Below are 17,712 nucleotides of genomic sequence, written 5' to 3'. Positions count from 1 at the left end.
CTCTGACATTTGTGCTTTTTTTCAGTTATTTATAAACATGTTAATGGCAAAGGTGTAAATTCACTCTATATAGCACAAACAGGGCTACCATAATATGTGAGCAAGATTTAATTACATGTTTGTATTTTTGAGAGAATATTGTTTATGCATGGTTATTGAAAAAACTAAAACTTAAAGTCTCTGAAATAAGGCCACAAAACACATACTAAATATGTGTCCACAAGACTTTTGACTAATGGATGTTCTCACCTAGGATTTTTGCTTCAAAATGATCTGAAAATCATCCTGCCAAATCATTCACATAAAAATATACATTGATTTCAATTTAGTAAAACACTTTTTGTTTGGAAAGGCAATATGCGAAATTGGCGTGACTCATGTATAATGGTCTGATTCACACCTGTGAAGACAAAATACCTGCTTAATGAGCCTGCATAATGAGCTTTTCACAGGTGTGTCACTGAGCCACAAGAAAGAATACAAGGACACAAGAAAATAAATATATATATATACTACAAAATTGGTTCACAGTTGGAAACATCTAGAAAAAAATAGTATTTTTCCACTTGTATTTTTGCTTGCAAATGGTATAATATCCAAGGTGAATATTTCTAGTAATTGTGTAGTTAATTCTCATACTGTATTTTCAGAAAGTTTTGGATATGTATCCTCTCCCCAAATTTGTCACTAATAAAACACAATACAAATGATTTGAAGAGAAGACTTATATTGACATTTTAAGATTTTGTTTACATCTAACTTGTAAATATATTATTTGCTATTTTATTAAAAAGGTTACAATTACAGCAACAATTAAAATAACAATATTTCAAGTGTAATATTTATTTGTAAAAACTAAAGTATACATTTTATCATACATATTTCAAAGTTAAGGATTCATTAGTTTGAATAAAGCCTACATTGGAACAAACACTATAATAGCATCCTTGTTGATGACTTTATTTTTGACAAAACAAACATAGCCTAATATATTTAACATTTGAGCAGAAATTGGTGAACAAAAGCTTATTCAATGTGGCAGTAGTCTAGTTTACAGTAAACAGTTAATAATCTATCCAAAACTAGTCAACGAAATGTAGTCTTTCATATTTCGTCTGTAACATAGGCATATCGTTTGTTGTTTTTATTAGCCTATATTAGGGCATATAAATATTAATTTGCAGTTTAATACGTTGCTAATACAAAGACATTTTAACGTTATTTCAACATATTTCAGTCGATTTTCACTCATCTCAGTATAGCAATAGGGTTTGGTAAAAATTGTTCAGTTCATTCATTCACACACAGACGCGATTCATATTTAAACAGTCTTTTTGCGGTTTACATACACTATGATATCGCGATTAGAACAATAATAAAAAATAAAAAACTTACTTCTCGGCTAGATCCGTTGCTTCTCGAAATGAAAATAAACCAGCACATGTTCTGAGGTAAATGTCCCAGGATTATTCCTCACACAGTCTCGCAAGAAGAAATAGTACATTATCCCTCTGGGGTCCTTCGGACCAAATAAAGCATTTAAATAAAAAAATAGGGTAAAATCATAGCTTTATTGGAATGGTCCGAAATTCGGTGGCTTTGTTGGTACTTGGTATATGAAAACCCAAACAAATTGGGGACAGGATTTGAATAGTCTAAGTGGTTGTAAAAAAAATAGTCACAGTCAGGGCCTTCGGGTCCAAATGGACCCGCATAGGAAATGAATGGGAAATTGGCAAAAATGTGACAATACAGAGTTTTTTTGTGCGTACAATGTACAAATCAGCCACGATCCAGAAAAAAAAAGCACACAACACTGAAGGGGTGAATCTATAAAACATCAAGAGTGCAAAACAGACACATCCACACACACACACAAAGACAGATTTATACATATACACACTAATAAATTCAGCTTACATATATCTGTTTTGAAATTTTAAAATGCTCAGTGTGTCCACCAGATAGCATCCATCTCATTTCAAAAATTGCTTTCATGAGGCCTAATATTGACTCTAAAATGAATTACAGCTTTAATAAAAAAAGAATATATATATATATATATATATATATATATATATATATATATATATATATATATACATATACATATATATATATATATATATATATATATATACCGTATTTTCCGCACTATAAGGTGCACTTAAAAGCCTTTAATTTTCTCAAGAAACGACAGTGCGCCTTATAATCCGGGGCGTCTTATATATGGATCAATTGGTTAATTGGATCAATTGGTTAATAACACTCCGCATTATCAAATTAGCCCGCCAACTCGCGCACGTGTCCATCTTATGCCCACTCTGTCACATGGCCAGTTCAACCTCGTATAATTCAGGTTATGCCCGCTCACGAGCACTCACTCTTACTAACAGACATACGAACAGACACACTGTCCCCGGCGCTGCTCGCGCGTCACAGAATGTTCATAAAGCGTTCCCCGTTCACAGTAACCGGGTCGTCTCATTCAAAACAGCCAGCTGTTGCTGTCAGCGAGCTGCCGCACATGAATACTCATGAGTCAGGCTGCGAATGTAAGTTACGTGCCCGCCCCAGCGCGCTCACGCTTACTAATAAACGCCTCGCCTCCGGCGCCGCGCACTCGCTACAAAACTCTCAGAAAACGTTCCCCGTTCAAGCCAAGGTAACCGGGTGTCATATATGAAAAAGCGTGCCATCGCTGTCAGCGAGCAGCCGCACATGAATACTCATATGAGTCAGGCTGTGAATGTAAGTTACGTGCCCGCCCCAGCGTGCTCACGCTTACTAATAAACGCATCTTTATTAATACTACTTACTAATAGCACTAATAGCACATTAAATAGCACATCTAGTGGATGCATAACGCAAACCCAGTCAAACGTTTGACTGCAGTATCTTATGCGCCTTATAATCGCTCTATATACAGTTAATGTTCTAAAATAGGTCATTCATTGAAGGTGCGCCTTATAATCCGGTGCGCCTTATAGTGCGGAAAATGCGGTATGTATTTTTTAAAATTCTATTATATTAAATAGGAGAAAAAAGAGGTCATAATCATTGCATAAATATTAATTATAAATCATAAAATTATTTCAAAACACCAAAAAATAAAATAATGTTTTTTATAAAAAACAAGTAAAAAAATAATAATTATTTTTTAAAAATATATTAATCCCGCCCATCTCGGACCATTTGGTCCCGAAGGTCCTGAGTGTGACTGTTAAATGAAGGACCCCGGAGGGTTAATCTGATGAATAAATTTGTAGTGTTATCGCGTTTATGAGGGGCGTTGACACGTTTGCATGTGTTGCTTCAGATCATTTGCGTTTGAATACCGTGCGCTCTCCGTGGGCGTGTCACATTAGCAGAATAATGAGCTGAGAGAACGATAATGAGATCGGCTGACACCACTCTCTTTTTTTATAGATTACATAAACAGAGAATATTTATTTTAGTTTTGAATTAGATATTTTAAAAGTACAAACTTAAATGATTATAAAGATATATTGCTCATGCTTGTGTGAACAGTATTCGCTGAGCTTTGTTTAAGTTTAGAGGCGTGCTCCAGAAAACGGAGACAGAGAGGCAGAAAGCACACCCTGTTTATTTTTTTTATTTTACAAAAGCACACGGTTTTGATGCTAATGTGAGTGTACACAAAAAAAGAAGACCCTCTATAGTTTATAATCATGTATTGACCGAAATGGGGGTGGCTTAGCGTATAAAAGACAGGCTGCATCACTGGTTTCATCAGCTGAAGCGAAAATCGCTCGTGGCGCCTGCACGGTCGGATTACGCAATACTCGTTCCCTCTTCTAGAGAGAACCGAGGTTATGTATGTAACCGAGTACGTTCTCTTACGAGAGGTTCTCTCGTATTGCGTAAGTTGCTTACGCTACGGGAACCCATTTTCAAGTGGGAAACAGGTGGCCAGCAAGCAGCCCACCACATGTTTATAAGCACATACAGGGTATACAGAGCGGCGTCGCCGGTCCATATAACTATTCACCATATAGTGCAGCTCAACCAGGAGAGCTAACGTCGCATGAGAGTAGTCTGCGCATGATAGATCTGGGCAGGATATACACACCGCTCACACTGACAGAAGTCTAGCCTGCAAGGCAGGAACTTCCAGGTTATAAAACCTAACAAATGTGGATGGAGAGGCCCAGCCTGCCGCCTCACAAATGTCTTGAATGGAAATTCCACTGGACCAAGCCCATGACGAGGCCATGCCTCTGGTGGAATGTGCCCTTATACCCAAGGGGCATTGCAGACCTTTAGACTTATAAGTGGATGAGATAGCTTCCACTATCCATCTGGACAGGCTCTGTATCGAGGCGGCGAGACCCTTGGTGCGCCCACCAAACGAGACAAAGAGGTGTTCCGAACGCCTGAAAGAGCCGGAGTGCGTAATGGAAAAACCATGGCCAAGGGGCTGTGTGCGACAGCCGCATCAGCTCCGGGAACCAGATTTGATTCTCCCAGCAGAGGGCTATAAGGAGCACCTAGCAGCGCGTTTCCCTGATCCTCTTGATTACCTGTGGTAACAGAGAGACCGGAGGGAAAGCATAAAGTGGGAGGCTGGGCCAGATTTGGGCCAGCGCATTCTCGTTCTTTGAAAAGAACCTCAGGCAATGAGCGTTGTCTTTGAGGCAAACAGGTCGACTTTCGCTTTGCCGAGCGAGCGCAGGAGGTACTGAGACCATACGAGAAGGCGTCATGTCAGATGGTAGAGGCTTCTGGATCTGACACCGCCCTGACAGTTTATGTCGGACACCACCGACATGTTTTCCGAGCGGACTAGCACATGGTAGTCCTGTATGAATGGGAGGAAGCGCTTGATCGCATTCTCGACCGCTATCATTTCCAGACAGTTTATGTGGAAAGGTCTCTCTTGGTCTGACCACAGGCCAAAGACCGGTCTGCCCTCGAAGACGGTGCCCCAACCCATGTTGGAGGCATTTGTCGAGATGACCTTTCGATGTGAGACAGCCCCCATTGTCACTCCCCGCTGGTACCAGTCGGCCGCTAACCAGGGCTGCAGAGCCAAAACGCAGCTCTGAGTCACTCTGATTCGTCTGCAGCCTGAAAACCAAGCCTGACGAGGCACTTGGGCGTTCAGCCAGCGTTGTAGCGGGCACATGCGCAGCCGCAGCTGATGCCATACAGCCAAGCATCCTCTGGAATGTCTTCAGAGAGGTGATGCTGCCCTCCTGGAAAGACGCGGCCAGGAGTCGAACACGGCGCACGCTGTGTCGATAGGCGGGCCGTCATAGCCATAGAGACCAGTTCTATTCCTAGAAAGGAAAGTGACTGACTAGGCAGTAATGAGCTCTTGGTCCAGTTGACCGTGAGGCCAAAGCTTTCCAGATGACTGAGAAGCACTGTTCTGTGAGATAACAGTTCTATCTATGTGCTAAAATCAGCCAATCGTCCAAATAGTTCAGAATTTGCAGCCCTTTCACTCTCAAGGGGGCGAGAGCCGCATCCATGCACTTCGTAAATGTACAGGGTACCAAAGACAGGCCAAACGGGAGGTCGGTGTATTGACATGCCCGACCATCGAAGGCGAATCTCAAGAATGTCCTGTGACGGGGGACTATCGGAATCTGAAAGTATGCATCTTTCAGATCGAGTGAGATAAACCAGTCCCTCGGGCGAACTTGCGCGAGGATTTGTCTGGTCGTGAGCATTTTGAACGACCGTCTCATCAGAGCTTTGTTCAAATATGGTAAATGGACAGCATTTATATAGCGCTTTAACAGACACAATGGCCACCAAAGCGCTTTACATATTGCCTCACATTCACCCATTCACGCACTCATTCACATACCGACGGCGGTGTCAGCCATGCAAGGCTCCATCCAGCTCGTCGGGAGCAGCTGGGGTTAGGTGTCTTGGTCATGGACACCTCGACACTTGGTCAGGTGGAACCGGGGATTGAACCACCAACCTTTCAGTTTGTAGACAACCTACATGAACCACTGAGCCACTGCCGCAAATATCTCAGGTCCAAGATAGGTCTTAGAGCTCCGTCCTTCTTGGGTACGAGAAATTAACGGCTGTAAAAGCCTGACTAGTTCAGAGAAGGAGGTACTGGTTCTATGGCCCCTTTGCACATCAATTTGGCTATTTCTGCACGGAGTAGATGCGCTACATCCGCTTTCACTTTCGTCTTCGTCCGTGCTCGAAAGCGAGGGGGACGGTGAGCGAACTGAAGCAAATAGCCCTGTCTTATTGGGCTCAGCACCCATTCTGACACACCTGGAATAGCCTTCCATGCTTCTACATGCTTCTACAGCTAGGGGCAGAATGGGCTCCGGGTTCTGATCGCCGTACTTCGTGGGCTCGGGAAACTGGACCGGAGGTGTGTGCTAGGCGCGCAAGGCTATGAATATACTATTCATTTGCTCATATACTAAATGAGGCAAAGGTGTAGAGTCACATTCAAGCTATTTTAAGGCATTTTAATATTTTTTTAATTTTTTAATATGTCATATTGGTGATCAAAGATGAGTTTTAAGGGATACAATTAATGACTGCAGGGGGACTTTAAGTACCTCAGTTTGTTTCCTTCTTTGTCCGGTATTGTTTTTGTCTAAGTGCTGTTTAGTTTGCCATTACCTTTTGATCTACCTGTGTTTGCTTTACTATATTAAAGACTTTTATGCTTCTTAATCCTTCTTCGTCCTCATTGGAACTAAACCGTGACAATTACATTACGTCAGGGTTTTCACAACTAGGGTTTGGGATGGAATGTCCTGGTTGCGTATGCAACCCACTGTTCCCTGAAGGAGGGAACGGAGGACATAGTCGACTTTGACTGAATGGGGGATCACGTCAGAGAGCCTATCATCTTCGAGTACTATTGAACGAGCCAATGGAATTGGCGTGCGTGATTCGCATCACACACTCCACCCCTGCGGCGCAGGTATAAATACGGAAGTGGATGTACGCACTAGTTGCTTTTTCACTGAGGAGCCGAGCATAACCTGGTGTCAGCGGTGGTCCAGCGGTAGTGGTACTGGGGTGCCAGGCGGGGTCTCAGCTTGTGAGAGTTAGCCGGCCCGAACTCCAGGCAAAATACGTTGACCGAAAGCGAGCAGGTCCCTACCCTCTAGTAGAGAGCATGTGAGCAGGAGAACTGATATAACAGAATTTTTAACTCACTGCCTGCAGTGGCTCAGGGGCGGTCTCCGCAGTGCAGTTGCACCAGAGATAAGGCCCAAGAGGATAAAGAGGGACGCAAGGATTTACATTACCTTGTTCCTCAGGAACCTGACGATCAGGATGTGCTTCTCCATGCTTCTGCATCACGATGAGCATTGTTTAACACTGAGGCAACATCATTTTGAGGGTGAAGGAAAACAGCCTACTCCAACCCATCTTGCTGGAAAGAGAGCACTGAAATGATCGAAAGCTTTCAGGATCTCCTCTGAAGAGAAGACGCACTCAACGACTAGGTTCCACTTTTAAAGGCGTAAGCACGCTACCCATTTCTAGGGGGTGCTCGCAGAAGTGTTGTTAACTACCACATGTACTTGTGATAGCCATCTGAACCTCCGCGTTCAGTGTAGGACCGTTTTTCAGTCTCAAGGGTAGAACGCGGGTGCCATCGTGCCCGTCCCTGAAAATGTGTTCAGTGGAAGTCAGAAAGGCTGTCAATGGGAACTAGGTAAAGTTGGGCCAATAAGGGGCAACTATGAAGACCTGTTCCCACCTGACTTGGCACCGTAAGTGCAAGCGATTTTTTTTTTTTTTTTTTAGGACGCAAAAAGACAGGAGCATTGCTCAACACTACATGTGAAGATCACTGAGCTTCAGGAGCATTTCTTCAGGAGCACTGCTGCACAACACATTTGTGCGATGAATTCACTGAAATTCAGGAGCATTTCTGCTCAACATGAGTGTCATGAATTCACTGACTTGAGCAGGCGCCAGACAACCATGAGTCGCAGTCACTTTTGGAAGGCTCACTGGGGACTATTTGGGCTTAGGATTATCCGCTTGGACAGAAACACAGCTGGCAGGGAGACAAAACCGGAAGAGGCAACTGAGCGGCCCCGAAATGGTCATGAGCCAGCTGGACCCCAGGGGATGGAGTCTCCACTTGCCCTGGCTATAAGTGTCGTGAGGCTCGTTGGCGGCACGATTGAGTAAAGCGGGAAGAGTGGACCAAAGCGTCCTCAGAAGCTTCTGACTCCAAGGAGGAGGTGACGGGTGAGTTGTGACATGCAAGGGAAGCTTGCCCAACGGTCGCAATGTCTAACAACTCAAAGCATGAATTCCCATGTAGTCGAGGGTTGCCCAGGCCCCCATTAAAACACACCCTTTATACATGGCCCCTCAGTTGAAGAGGGTTTGGCAGCAGACTGGGATGAACTATAGTCACACAGGGTGAGCTGCTCTGCCACGGTCACCTCGGGACCCGATCATGAAGCTAGTGCTGAAGTGGTCATCATATGGAGGAATCCAATGGTTGCATATACCATGTGCCCCAGGAGACTCTGAAAGTTCTTTCAGTGGGACCCTTTCTCACTTCAAACACCAGCTGAACACACTCTCATTGGAGAGACGTGTTGGACTGAGTCCATCTCCAAAACTGAAAAAGAGATACTCAACCCGTGGGCGAGATTACTCTCTCCCAGTTGACCCGAAGTCCCAACGGGCTCTGGAGCACTCGAAGCGAAGGACTCTGTACTGATACTTCAACCCTCACACGCAACACACAGGATGGCCTGTGGCACGGAAGGTAGAGATCTGAAGCACATGTCTTTCAGGTCGTTGCTGCAGACCAATCTTGGGCCAAGATGGTCACGACCCACCACAAGTAGCAAGAAGAACGAGTTTACAATTGGCCTTCATACCGGCTGGAGGAGCGGCTATATCAAATCCTTCGCCAGCAGGATAAGACAAGCACGCACAAGTCAGGAGCACTGCTCAACACTAGTTTATGAATATCGCTGGATTTTCAGGAGCACGTCTGCTCAACACCTAATGTGAGGATTATCACTGACTTGAGTGGGATAGCCTAGCCTGAGGTGGGGCAGCAAAGTAGAGAGAGGTGTTAGTGTGCTGTGCAACACTTACCTGTCTCCACTAGCGGCAGGGTGTGCGCGAGAAGGCAGATGACCGGGTCCTCGAACGCACCAAGCTGCCTCCTGTCGACCAAGGGAGAGCTGAGGGTAGTAAGGCTATACAGGGTCACACCCGCCAGACTGGTCCTCTTGGGACCCAGGAATAGAGAAATTTGCTCTTTTTCTGAAAATGTGGGTACCACTGACCCCGTTTTTATAGGAGTCAGCGGCGGAACAAACACACACATAACAAAAAACTCTAGCCAGCCCTCCAACCGGCCAGAGGGAGTGGATCGGTGATCACTCCAAGAGCAACTTCTCCATTACTGGGGGCCCATCCAGGTTCAGCGTATTTTCTGCTGTCGCTTACCACCTGGCCTGGCAGCGCCTGGAGCAGGCTGGGCGCCCCTTCTGCGGCCGCCTCATGGCCGGGACCTGGGTGTAGGCTGCTGCGATGGTCCAGCGGGAGCTGAGGCGGCTGTGGGTTGGCGCCCTCGGCGACAAGCAGGTTGAGGATCTGACCTCGACAGGGGGGTGAAGGCAGCAGCCTCCCGCCGGGAAGGATGTGTCGGATAGCCTCCGTCTGCTTCTGGGCTGTAGACAACTGTTGGGCAAAATATATATAATATATAAAATATATATACGAATAACCCAACCTGGGAAATGGGAGAGTCCCGGAACCGAACCTTGTCTGCTTCTCTCATGTCAGCCAGGTTGAGCCAGATATGGCACTCCTGGACCACAAGTCTGGACATCGCCGAACCGATTGTGCAAGCTGCAACCTTCGTGGCCCTAAGGGCGAGGTCAGTTGCAGTGCAGAGCTCACTCATGAGCTCACGGTCCGGGCTACCCTCGTGCATGTTCATGAGTGCCTGGGCCTGGTGGACCTGGAGCAACGCCATGGCATGCAGAGAGGAAGCGGCTTGCCCACAAGCTTTGTAAGCCTTGCCCGTAAGAGCGGACGAGAACTTAAAGGCTTTAGAGGGGTGACGAGGATAATCTCTCCGGGAAGCGTCGGCTGCCGGACACAGTTGCATCACAACAGACCGCTCCACTGGAGGGATAGCCTCGGTAGTGAGGGGAGAGGAGCTACTCAGACGGTTTCTGGCAGAGAAAGATGCCATCCATGCCCTCGTAAGCTCCTCATGCACTTCAGGAAGGAAAGGAACCGGGGCAGCGGACTGAGAACCAGCACGGCCCGCCCCGATATACCAATCATCCAACTGAGACAGCTCGGGACACGGTGGAGGGTTCCACACGAGCCCTACCGCCTCAGTGGCCTTTTTCAGCATAGCTGACATCTCTGGATCTGGCTCGGGCAAGACTGGTCTCCCAGGAGGAGGCAGTGCAGCCGAGTCATCATCTCCAGAGTTCAGCTCCCCTTCCGATGCTGCGATCGACATACTATCCCCTGGAGGGGCAACAAAAGACACGGCTGGTCTGTCCATTACAGAGGGACGAGCGGAATCAATGGGGAGCTCCACCGGTTGCAGTGCTAAAGAGGAGTGAGGGATCCACGTGGCATTGCCGGGCGGATTACCCCTGACTGTGATCCTCAGATCACCCACCTTGGACGGCACCCCAGTCTTTCTCTGGGAAGGTAACCCAGAAGAAGAACAAGGGCGGGGCCAAGAGGCGGGGACTGCACCTACGCTTTTGACGTAGGCGAGTCTAGATCTCAACACCGCAATGAGAAGATGACTCATCCACAAAAGCTGCCTCAGCATGCTGTAAGCCCAAACATGCAACACAACTTTCACGACTGTCAGAGGGGGACAGCGCCAAACCGCACCCAGAAACGCACGGATGGAATGGCATCTTGAGAAAGACACACTCACACCCGTTTTGCTCTTTTAGGAAATGGGACCGTCACCAGTGCCGGAGCACACAGGGAATGACTGCGGCAACACTGAATTAGTTTTAGACTAAAACAGTGAAGCACTCACTTCTCGCCCTCTAACCAACCGTCAACACACAACAAACAATAGAAATTTGATGCTGTTAAAACAGCAGTTGAGAGCTGAAAAGCTTGCGATCACCTCTGCACCACACTGTAAACACCAACACTGGGAGGTCTTCCTGCAAGAACACCGACACACTCGCTCGTTGAAACAACAGCACTCTTCAGAGACATCAAAGATGATCGGCTCCGAAGCGAAAGGCAACTAGTGCGTGCATCCACTTCCATATTTATTCCCCGCGCCGCGGGGGCGGAGTGTGTGATGCGAATCACGCGCACCAATTCCATTGGCTTGTTCAATAGTACTCGAAGATGATAGGCTCTCTGACGCTATCCCCCATTCAGTCCAAGTCGACTATGTCCGACGTTATCGACTGAAAGGGAACTGCAGGTTAGTAAATTGATGAAAAGCTAATAATTAAATAAATCTTTTTTTTTTTTTTTAAATAACAGAATTAATTTTTAAAATGCAAATTTCTAAATGAAACACCAACGGAGAAAAATGTATTTAATTTGTTTATGCTGCATGGCATGTGTGCAATTACACAAAACTGGATTTTTAAAAAAAACATAAATAATAAATCTTTGAAAATAAATAATTTGTAAACATTTGTAATGAGTATGGGTTTGTGCACTCTACAGATAATCGATGAGGAAGACACACAGTTTATGACAAACTGCCCTCCAGCAGTGACAGAAAGCTCCCCTCGCAGGAGGACCAGGATACAGGTGTTCTGGACAGCGCCACCGTCAGGCAGTGGCTGTGTACTGCTAAAGTAAGTAACACAACTATCCTCACCTCATAACCATGGGTTAAGTTAGGGGGAACCATGGGATTCTACGGGGATCATGGTAATAGGACAAACTACTTCTCTCAAAACAATTTCCAAATTGTTGGTCACTTGGTACTCTAGATGTAATAAGATATGTATAAAGCACTAGTAACACTGAACGCTGAAATAGGTTATCTCAGTCTGGCATCATTATGAATTATTATGAATTTTGCACTAGTCATTATGGAATTATACAGACACTTAATATCTATTGATCTGTAAGAAAACATATGCCACAGAGGGCAAAATGTGTTAACATTTTAAGAAGAACGCTATCCAAACATATTAGCTTTACATCACTTGAAACTGCTACAGCAGATGTATTGGTATTAATTTGCGTTATTTATGCTTAGTTTTTGCCTACAACTTTAAAACCTAGCAAGCATTTAATACAATGGGCTTAAACAGCTTGCCCTTTTGAAAGCAAATCTAGTTCACAAACAGCTAACACTCGTGACCTAAATATGGTTTGTATTAGTAACTTACATTGAGCGCAATCGGTCACATACACTGAAACTCTAAGGCCCCGATCACACCAAACACATTTTTTGCAGGGAGAGGCACCTTTTTTGATTTGTTTTCGTATGTCGGTGAGCGTTCTGCGCGCTGTTTATGCGCCCCAGGCGCCTCATGTTCTACCGCCTGCTGCACTTCGTGTTTTTGCAGTTGGAAAAAAAAGCGACTCAGAGTGGAAAAAGCAATAGAATCTGTCTGCAGCCTGCAAGACTTCAAGTTACGCCCATTCAAGTTACGCCCACTTCAAGTTACGCCCCTTCAATTTATGCCCCACTTCCAGTTATGCCCCTTCAGGTTACGCCAACTTCAAGTTGTGCCCACTTCAAGTTGCTCACTGTTTTTTTTTTTACTTAAAGCAGCGCTGCACAGACCGGTCGGTGTATCATATCAAAGAACCGCGAGAGCAATTAGAGCGAACAGACAGTTCTGTATGCTTTTGAATCGCTCTCGCACGAGTTTAACATAAACTGAACATACTAGAGTTGATTATACTGACTCTTAGCTGTTCAAGAACCGAAATGCTTGTTTTGGTATACAGTAAAGCAGGGTTCCTCAAACTTGGTCCTGGAGGGCCGCTGTCCTGCAGAGTTTAGCTCCAACCCTGATCAAACACACTTACCTGTGAGTTTCTAGTGATCCTGAAGACCTTGATTAGCTTGCTCGGGTGTGTTTGATCAGGGTTGGAGCTAAACTCTGCAGGACAGCGGCCCCCCAGGACCAAGTTTGAGGAACTCTGCAGTAAAGCAAGCTGCAATCTGCATTAGTAGCAAAAATGAGAAAAATGAACAAGCACACCCGTAGCAAAATATTTTAATTGAATGAGGAATCGTCTCTCAAAAGCACCACAGCTGCAAAAAAATAAAAAAATAACGAGGAAACAGTCGTAAACTGGTATAGAAAACAATAAATTAGGCGACGTCTATGCATTTACATCTATTAGGTGACATCTTACCCATGCATTTACATTTTAATAATGGAAAGTGACCACTCCAGGGCGATCTGTGTTGTGTTGCTGGCATCAGCGAGACAGATTGACAAGCTCAAAGTTCCAAACGCTTTGCTCTGCCCTTGCTGCAATGTAAAAAGCAGCAATATGACTTATACACTTCGATTTACACGGTTATCTCGGGAAAATATTCATACCGTTGTCTCTATATGAGCTGGCATCTTGCTGACAACATCTCGTTTTGAGTTTGACATATCGTGTGGTTCTGTGTGATTTGGACAACTTCAAGTTACGCCCCCTTCAAGTTACGCCCACTTCATGTTACGCCCCTCTCTTGCAGTCCGCAGACAGACCCATCTCGGAAAAAGCGCCCGTTGTCATCGTGTTTTTTTACACTGTCCAATCAAATGAATGGAGAGGCGGGCCTTCTGTTGTAGTAATGAAAGCTACAGTTGCTTTGAAAGCCCGGAGAGTGCGTGAAAAGTGCGAAAATTTTCAATTTTCAAAAATGAAAATTCTGTCAGTATTTACTCACCCTCATGTTGTTCCAACCTCGTAAGACCTTCGTTCATCTTCGGAACATAAATTAAGATATTTTTGATGAAATCTGAGAGCTGGATCACTCCTCCATAGGCTTCTAAGGGATTGAAACTTGCCAGCCCCAAAAAGTTATTAAATACATCGTTAAAATAGTCCAAGTGACTACATTGGCTCAAACTTAAGTTTATCAAGCGACGAGAATACTTTTTGTTCGCAAAAACAATCAAAAATAACGACTTTATTTCAACTATTTATTTCCTTCTCTGTGGGCCTCGAGTCAGTTCACTAGTGTAATAGCGTAACCTTCTGTTGTTGTACGTCACACGCATCACACACATGACCAGCATCGGCCAATAGTGAGCCTACGTGTGACGTAGCACTATGCAATCACACTACGTTAACTGACTAGAAGTTTTTGAAGTAAAGTAAGGTGTTTTTTTTTTTAAGTAAGGTTTACTAATTGGATTTTACATTGTTGCTAAGCTTTTACTTTGAAACAGTCTGCAAGCAAAACTGCATGAAACAGTCTGTAAATGAGACAAAAGCATGCACATCACTGGCTTTTACTTCATTACATTCAAGAATAAATGTGATGAAGGTCCAATTCAAGAATAAATTGTTCAGTGCGATTTGCGAAATTAATGAACAGGTTAATTGAAAAGAATCGGCTCATTCACAAATCGGACTTCACTATCGCATCACGTGGGTGAAGATTTCTTCAGTTCAAAATAACGATGAATGACATGCTTTTATAAAATGTAGTGGAGTACGATATTATGTTTTGAAATGTAATAAAGTAAAAGTTTTCCAAAATAAAAATTCTCAGATAAAGTACAGATACTTGAATAATGTACTTAAGTACAGTAGCAAAGTAAAAAAAAAAAAAAAAAAAAAACATTCCGTCAGTTTAAAATTACTGTCCAGCACTGTTCAGAAGCTGATGTATTGGCTGCAATTTGGCAAAGTATTTTAAACTGACTAATTACTAATAAAAGAAAAAAAATATATATATTATTGACTGTTGTCAAAGTCTAATGAAGAGCTTGCGTGCTTAAAACGTCCATCATTAAATTTGTGCATTTATGGAGCCTTGGTGTGCTGACTTTTTTTTCTTTTGTTTTTTTTTATTATTTCCTTTGTTGAGCACCCAACTCGAGCATTTTTGCCAGTGATGTGCATGCTTTTGTCTCATTTACAGACTGTTTCATGCAGTTTTGCTTGCAGACTGTTTCAAAGTAAAAGCTTAGCGACAATGTAAAATCCAATTAGTAAACCTTACTTAAAAAAACAAACACCTTACTTAAAAAGCAATCCATTTGACTTGTTAAAACATGAAAACCGATTGCCTTAAAAAGAATAAGTGAGTGTTACTCCAATAACTTAAATGCTATCAAGCATCTATTGTAAATCATTAAGAATAGGTTCACAATTTTACAAAGATAACATTTACAACTGGACAAATAAATTTGAGGCAATGATACAGTACAAAGGTACATGTATTGTATTTGTTTTCTTAACAAATGACACAGGGGTGGTCCACACAAGGTCGCATTAGGGTATAAAATTATTGCAAATAGTCACTTTAGGTTTAACTTTTTTTTTAAACAAAAACGAAAAGACGATCTTTCTGGCCGTGAAAGATAGCTTTCCTGTTTCCTTTCGAGGGAACTCGGACTGCGTCGATTGACACTTTGGGGGAACGCCCCTCAGCGTAGCGCCTCTGAAGTATGAATGAAACTAAGCCAATCTCTGATTGGTGTTGCGTCATGACGTAATGTGCGACGGCATACAAGCGGAAGCTATAAAGGACGCCGGCACACATGAGATGTCAGTTTTTTGTTCTTCAGCAAAGCGCTCTCTGTTTGACTTGTCTGTTTTATTTGGTGTTGTCTGTCACAAAGCATTACAACTATATCTATATATATATATATATATATATATTATGGCGAGCCCAAGTTTCACTCGGTGTGTGCAACCCTGCCCTCGTTATATCACGGGTGGGGACACACATCGTTTGTGTAGGCCTACACATTGTTTGGGAGTGCAGCACTAGCTGGCAGCTCTCGAGGGGGGTGCTAGCGAGGATTGTGAAAAAACTTCCAATCCGTGTGCTGCGCTCCCGCCTGGCCATTTAAAAAAAAAAAAAAAAAAAAGGAGGAGGATGGTCAGGCTCGCGAGCCCCGTGGTGCGAGACCAGCGTCTGCTGAGCGGCGCAGCAATGCTCTTCATGGGGCTCGCAACTGGGTCTGTTGCAATATAGAATCTATAGTGGCTCGGATCTCGCGTTTGCCGAGGCAGCGTGTTGATTACGGGTCTACTCTGCAATAATATTCTGTGACTTGGATCTCGCGTTTGTCGAGGCAGCACGTACTAGATCAAAGGTCTACATTGCAATACAGAATCTAGTTGCTCGGATCTCGCGTTTGCCGAGGCAACGCGTAGATTACGTGTCTACTTTGCAATAAAGATTCTGTGTGTGTGCGAGGCATGAACAGTCGCTCCCGCGGGTGCTGGCTGTGTTCATTGAGAAATATCTCGACGCGTATATCCGTGCGCTGTCGGATGTTTCAGCATCGCACCTGTTGACTTTCTTCTTGGGTTGGAAGCCAAATATATTGTGAACGACTCGAATCTCGCGTTGCCGAGGCAGCGTGTGGATTATGAGACCGTATAGCCTAACACAAAACAATATTGTCTGGTAATTCTGGCTGCATTTAATTTTAAGAAATTAAAATGATGAAATATTTCTGACTTTTGAATATCGGAAGTTAGATATTTTAATTCAGCCTACCATTCAGACCGTGTTTCACTTATACAGTGTTTATGGCTACATTTATTTCTGAGGAATTAAAATATGCAGCGAACGCAGGCTTGCGGCCATGCAGTGTTCCTTCTGCACATCAAAAATCTTTTTTCCATTCTTCCCTGCCGGTCCTCCGCTTCAGGGTATCGAAAACGAGACAAAAAATAACAGGGCTATCCCCCCCCCCCCCCCCCCCCCCCCCGTGGAGGGACGAGCGAGAAGTGCTCTTCCGCGGAGCCCTCAGAAAATCGATGTTTGTGTCCAGCGTCAACAGCGCTTCGGGACACATCGGTTTTCAGCGAATGCGCGCTGCAGTGTCCGCCCCAATGGCTTGCGGCCAGGCAGTGCTCATGTTCGCCCATCGGAAATGGTTTTCGATTATTCCCTGCCGGTCCTCCGCTTCAGGGTGCCGAGAACGAAACCGAAAGAGCCTCTCCTCATGGGAGCCCTCAGGAAGTCGATGTCTGTATCCCGCCGTTAAGTGCGCTTCGGGACACATCGGTTTCCAGCGAACGCACGCTGCTCTGTCTGCCCCATAGGCTTGCGGCCAGGCAGCAATCGCGTCCGCCCATCGAGAATCGTTTTCAGTCAAACCCTGCCGGAGATCCACTTCAGGGGGTCGAGAACGAATCCCGATTGGTACCCGAAGCCAGGCTCGAGAGCCTGGTTCCTTTGGTAAAATATTTCGATGCATGGAAAAATCTCACGAATATTTCGCCTTGGGCCCTGCGCACCATTCAAAAGGGGTACAGGCTGCAGTTCGGTTTATGCCCACCAAGGTTCAACGGGGTGGTCTGGACTGCAGTCGACCCAGTGCAGGGTCGGGTATTGGAACAGGAAGTAAACTCCCTGCTGGTAAAGGAGGCTATAGAAGGTATTCCTCCACCGGACAGGGAGTCCGGGTTTTACAGCCGCTACTTTATAGTTCCCAAAAAGGATGGGGGGTTGCGTCCAATAATAGATCTCAGACACTTGAATCTTTCTCTGAGGAGATTCAGGTTCAAGATGCTCACTATTCCCACAATCGTGAG

At 44.7% G+C, this 17,712-nt stretch overlaps 1 protein-coding gene across 1 annotated transcript in view; it reads left to right on the top strand.

Moving 5' to 3' along the window:
- Window positions 1-17,712, top strand: part of spon1a (spondin 1a) — a 509,033-nt gene that overhangs the window by 52,501 nt on the left and 438,820 nt on the right. The window contains exon 3 of the mRNA XM_077248223.1: window positions 11,686-11,819. Coding sequence (XP_077104338.1) covers window positions 11,686-11,819 — 134 coding nt within the window. The remainder of the gene's footprint in view (window positions 1-11,685; window positions 11,820-17,712) is intronic.

Source organism: Siphateles boraxobius, unplaced genomic scaffold (assembly GCF_051911475.1).
Source record: "Siphateles boraxobius isolate OS27281-9 unplaced genomic scaffold, OSU_SipBor_1 30, whole genome shotgun sequence".
Lineage (NCBI taxonomy): Eukaryota > Metazoa > Chordata > Actinopteri > Cypriniformes > Leuciscidae > Siphateles > Siphateles boraxobius.
Note: the sequence above shows the minus strand (reverse complement) of the source record. Positions and strands in the feature narration are given on the sequence as shown.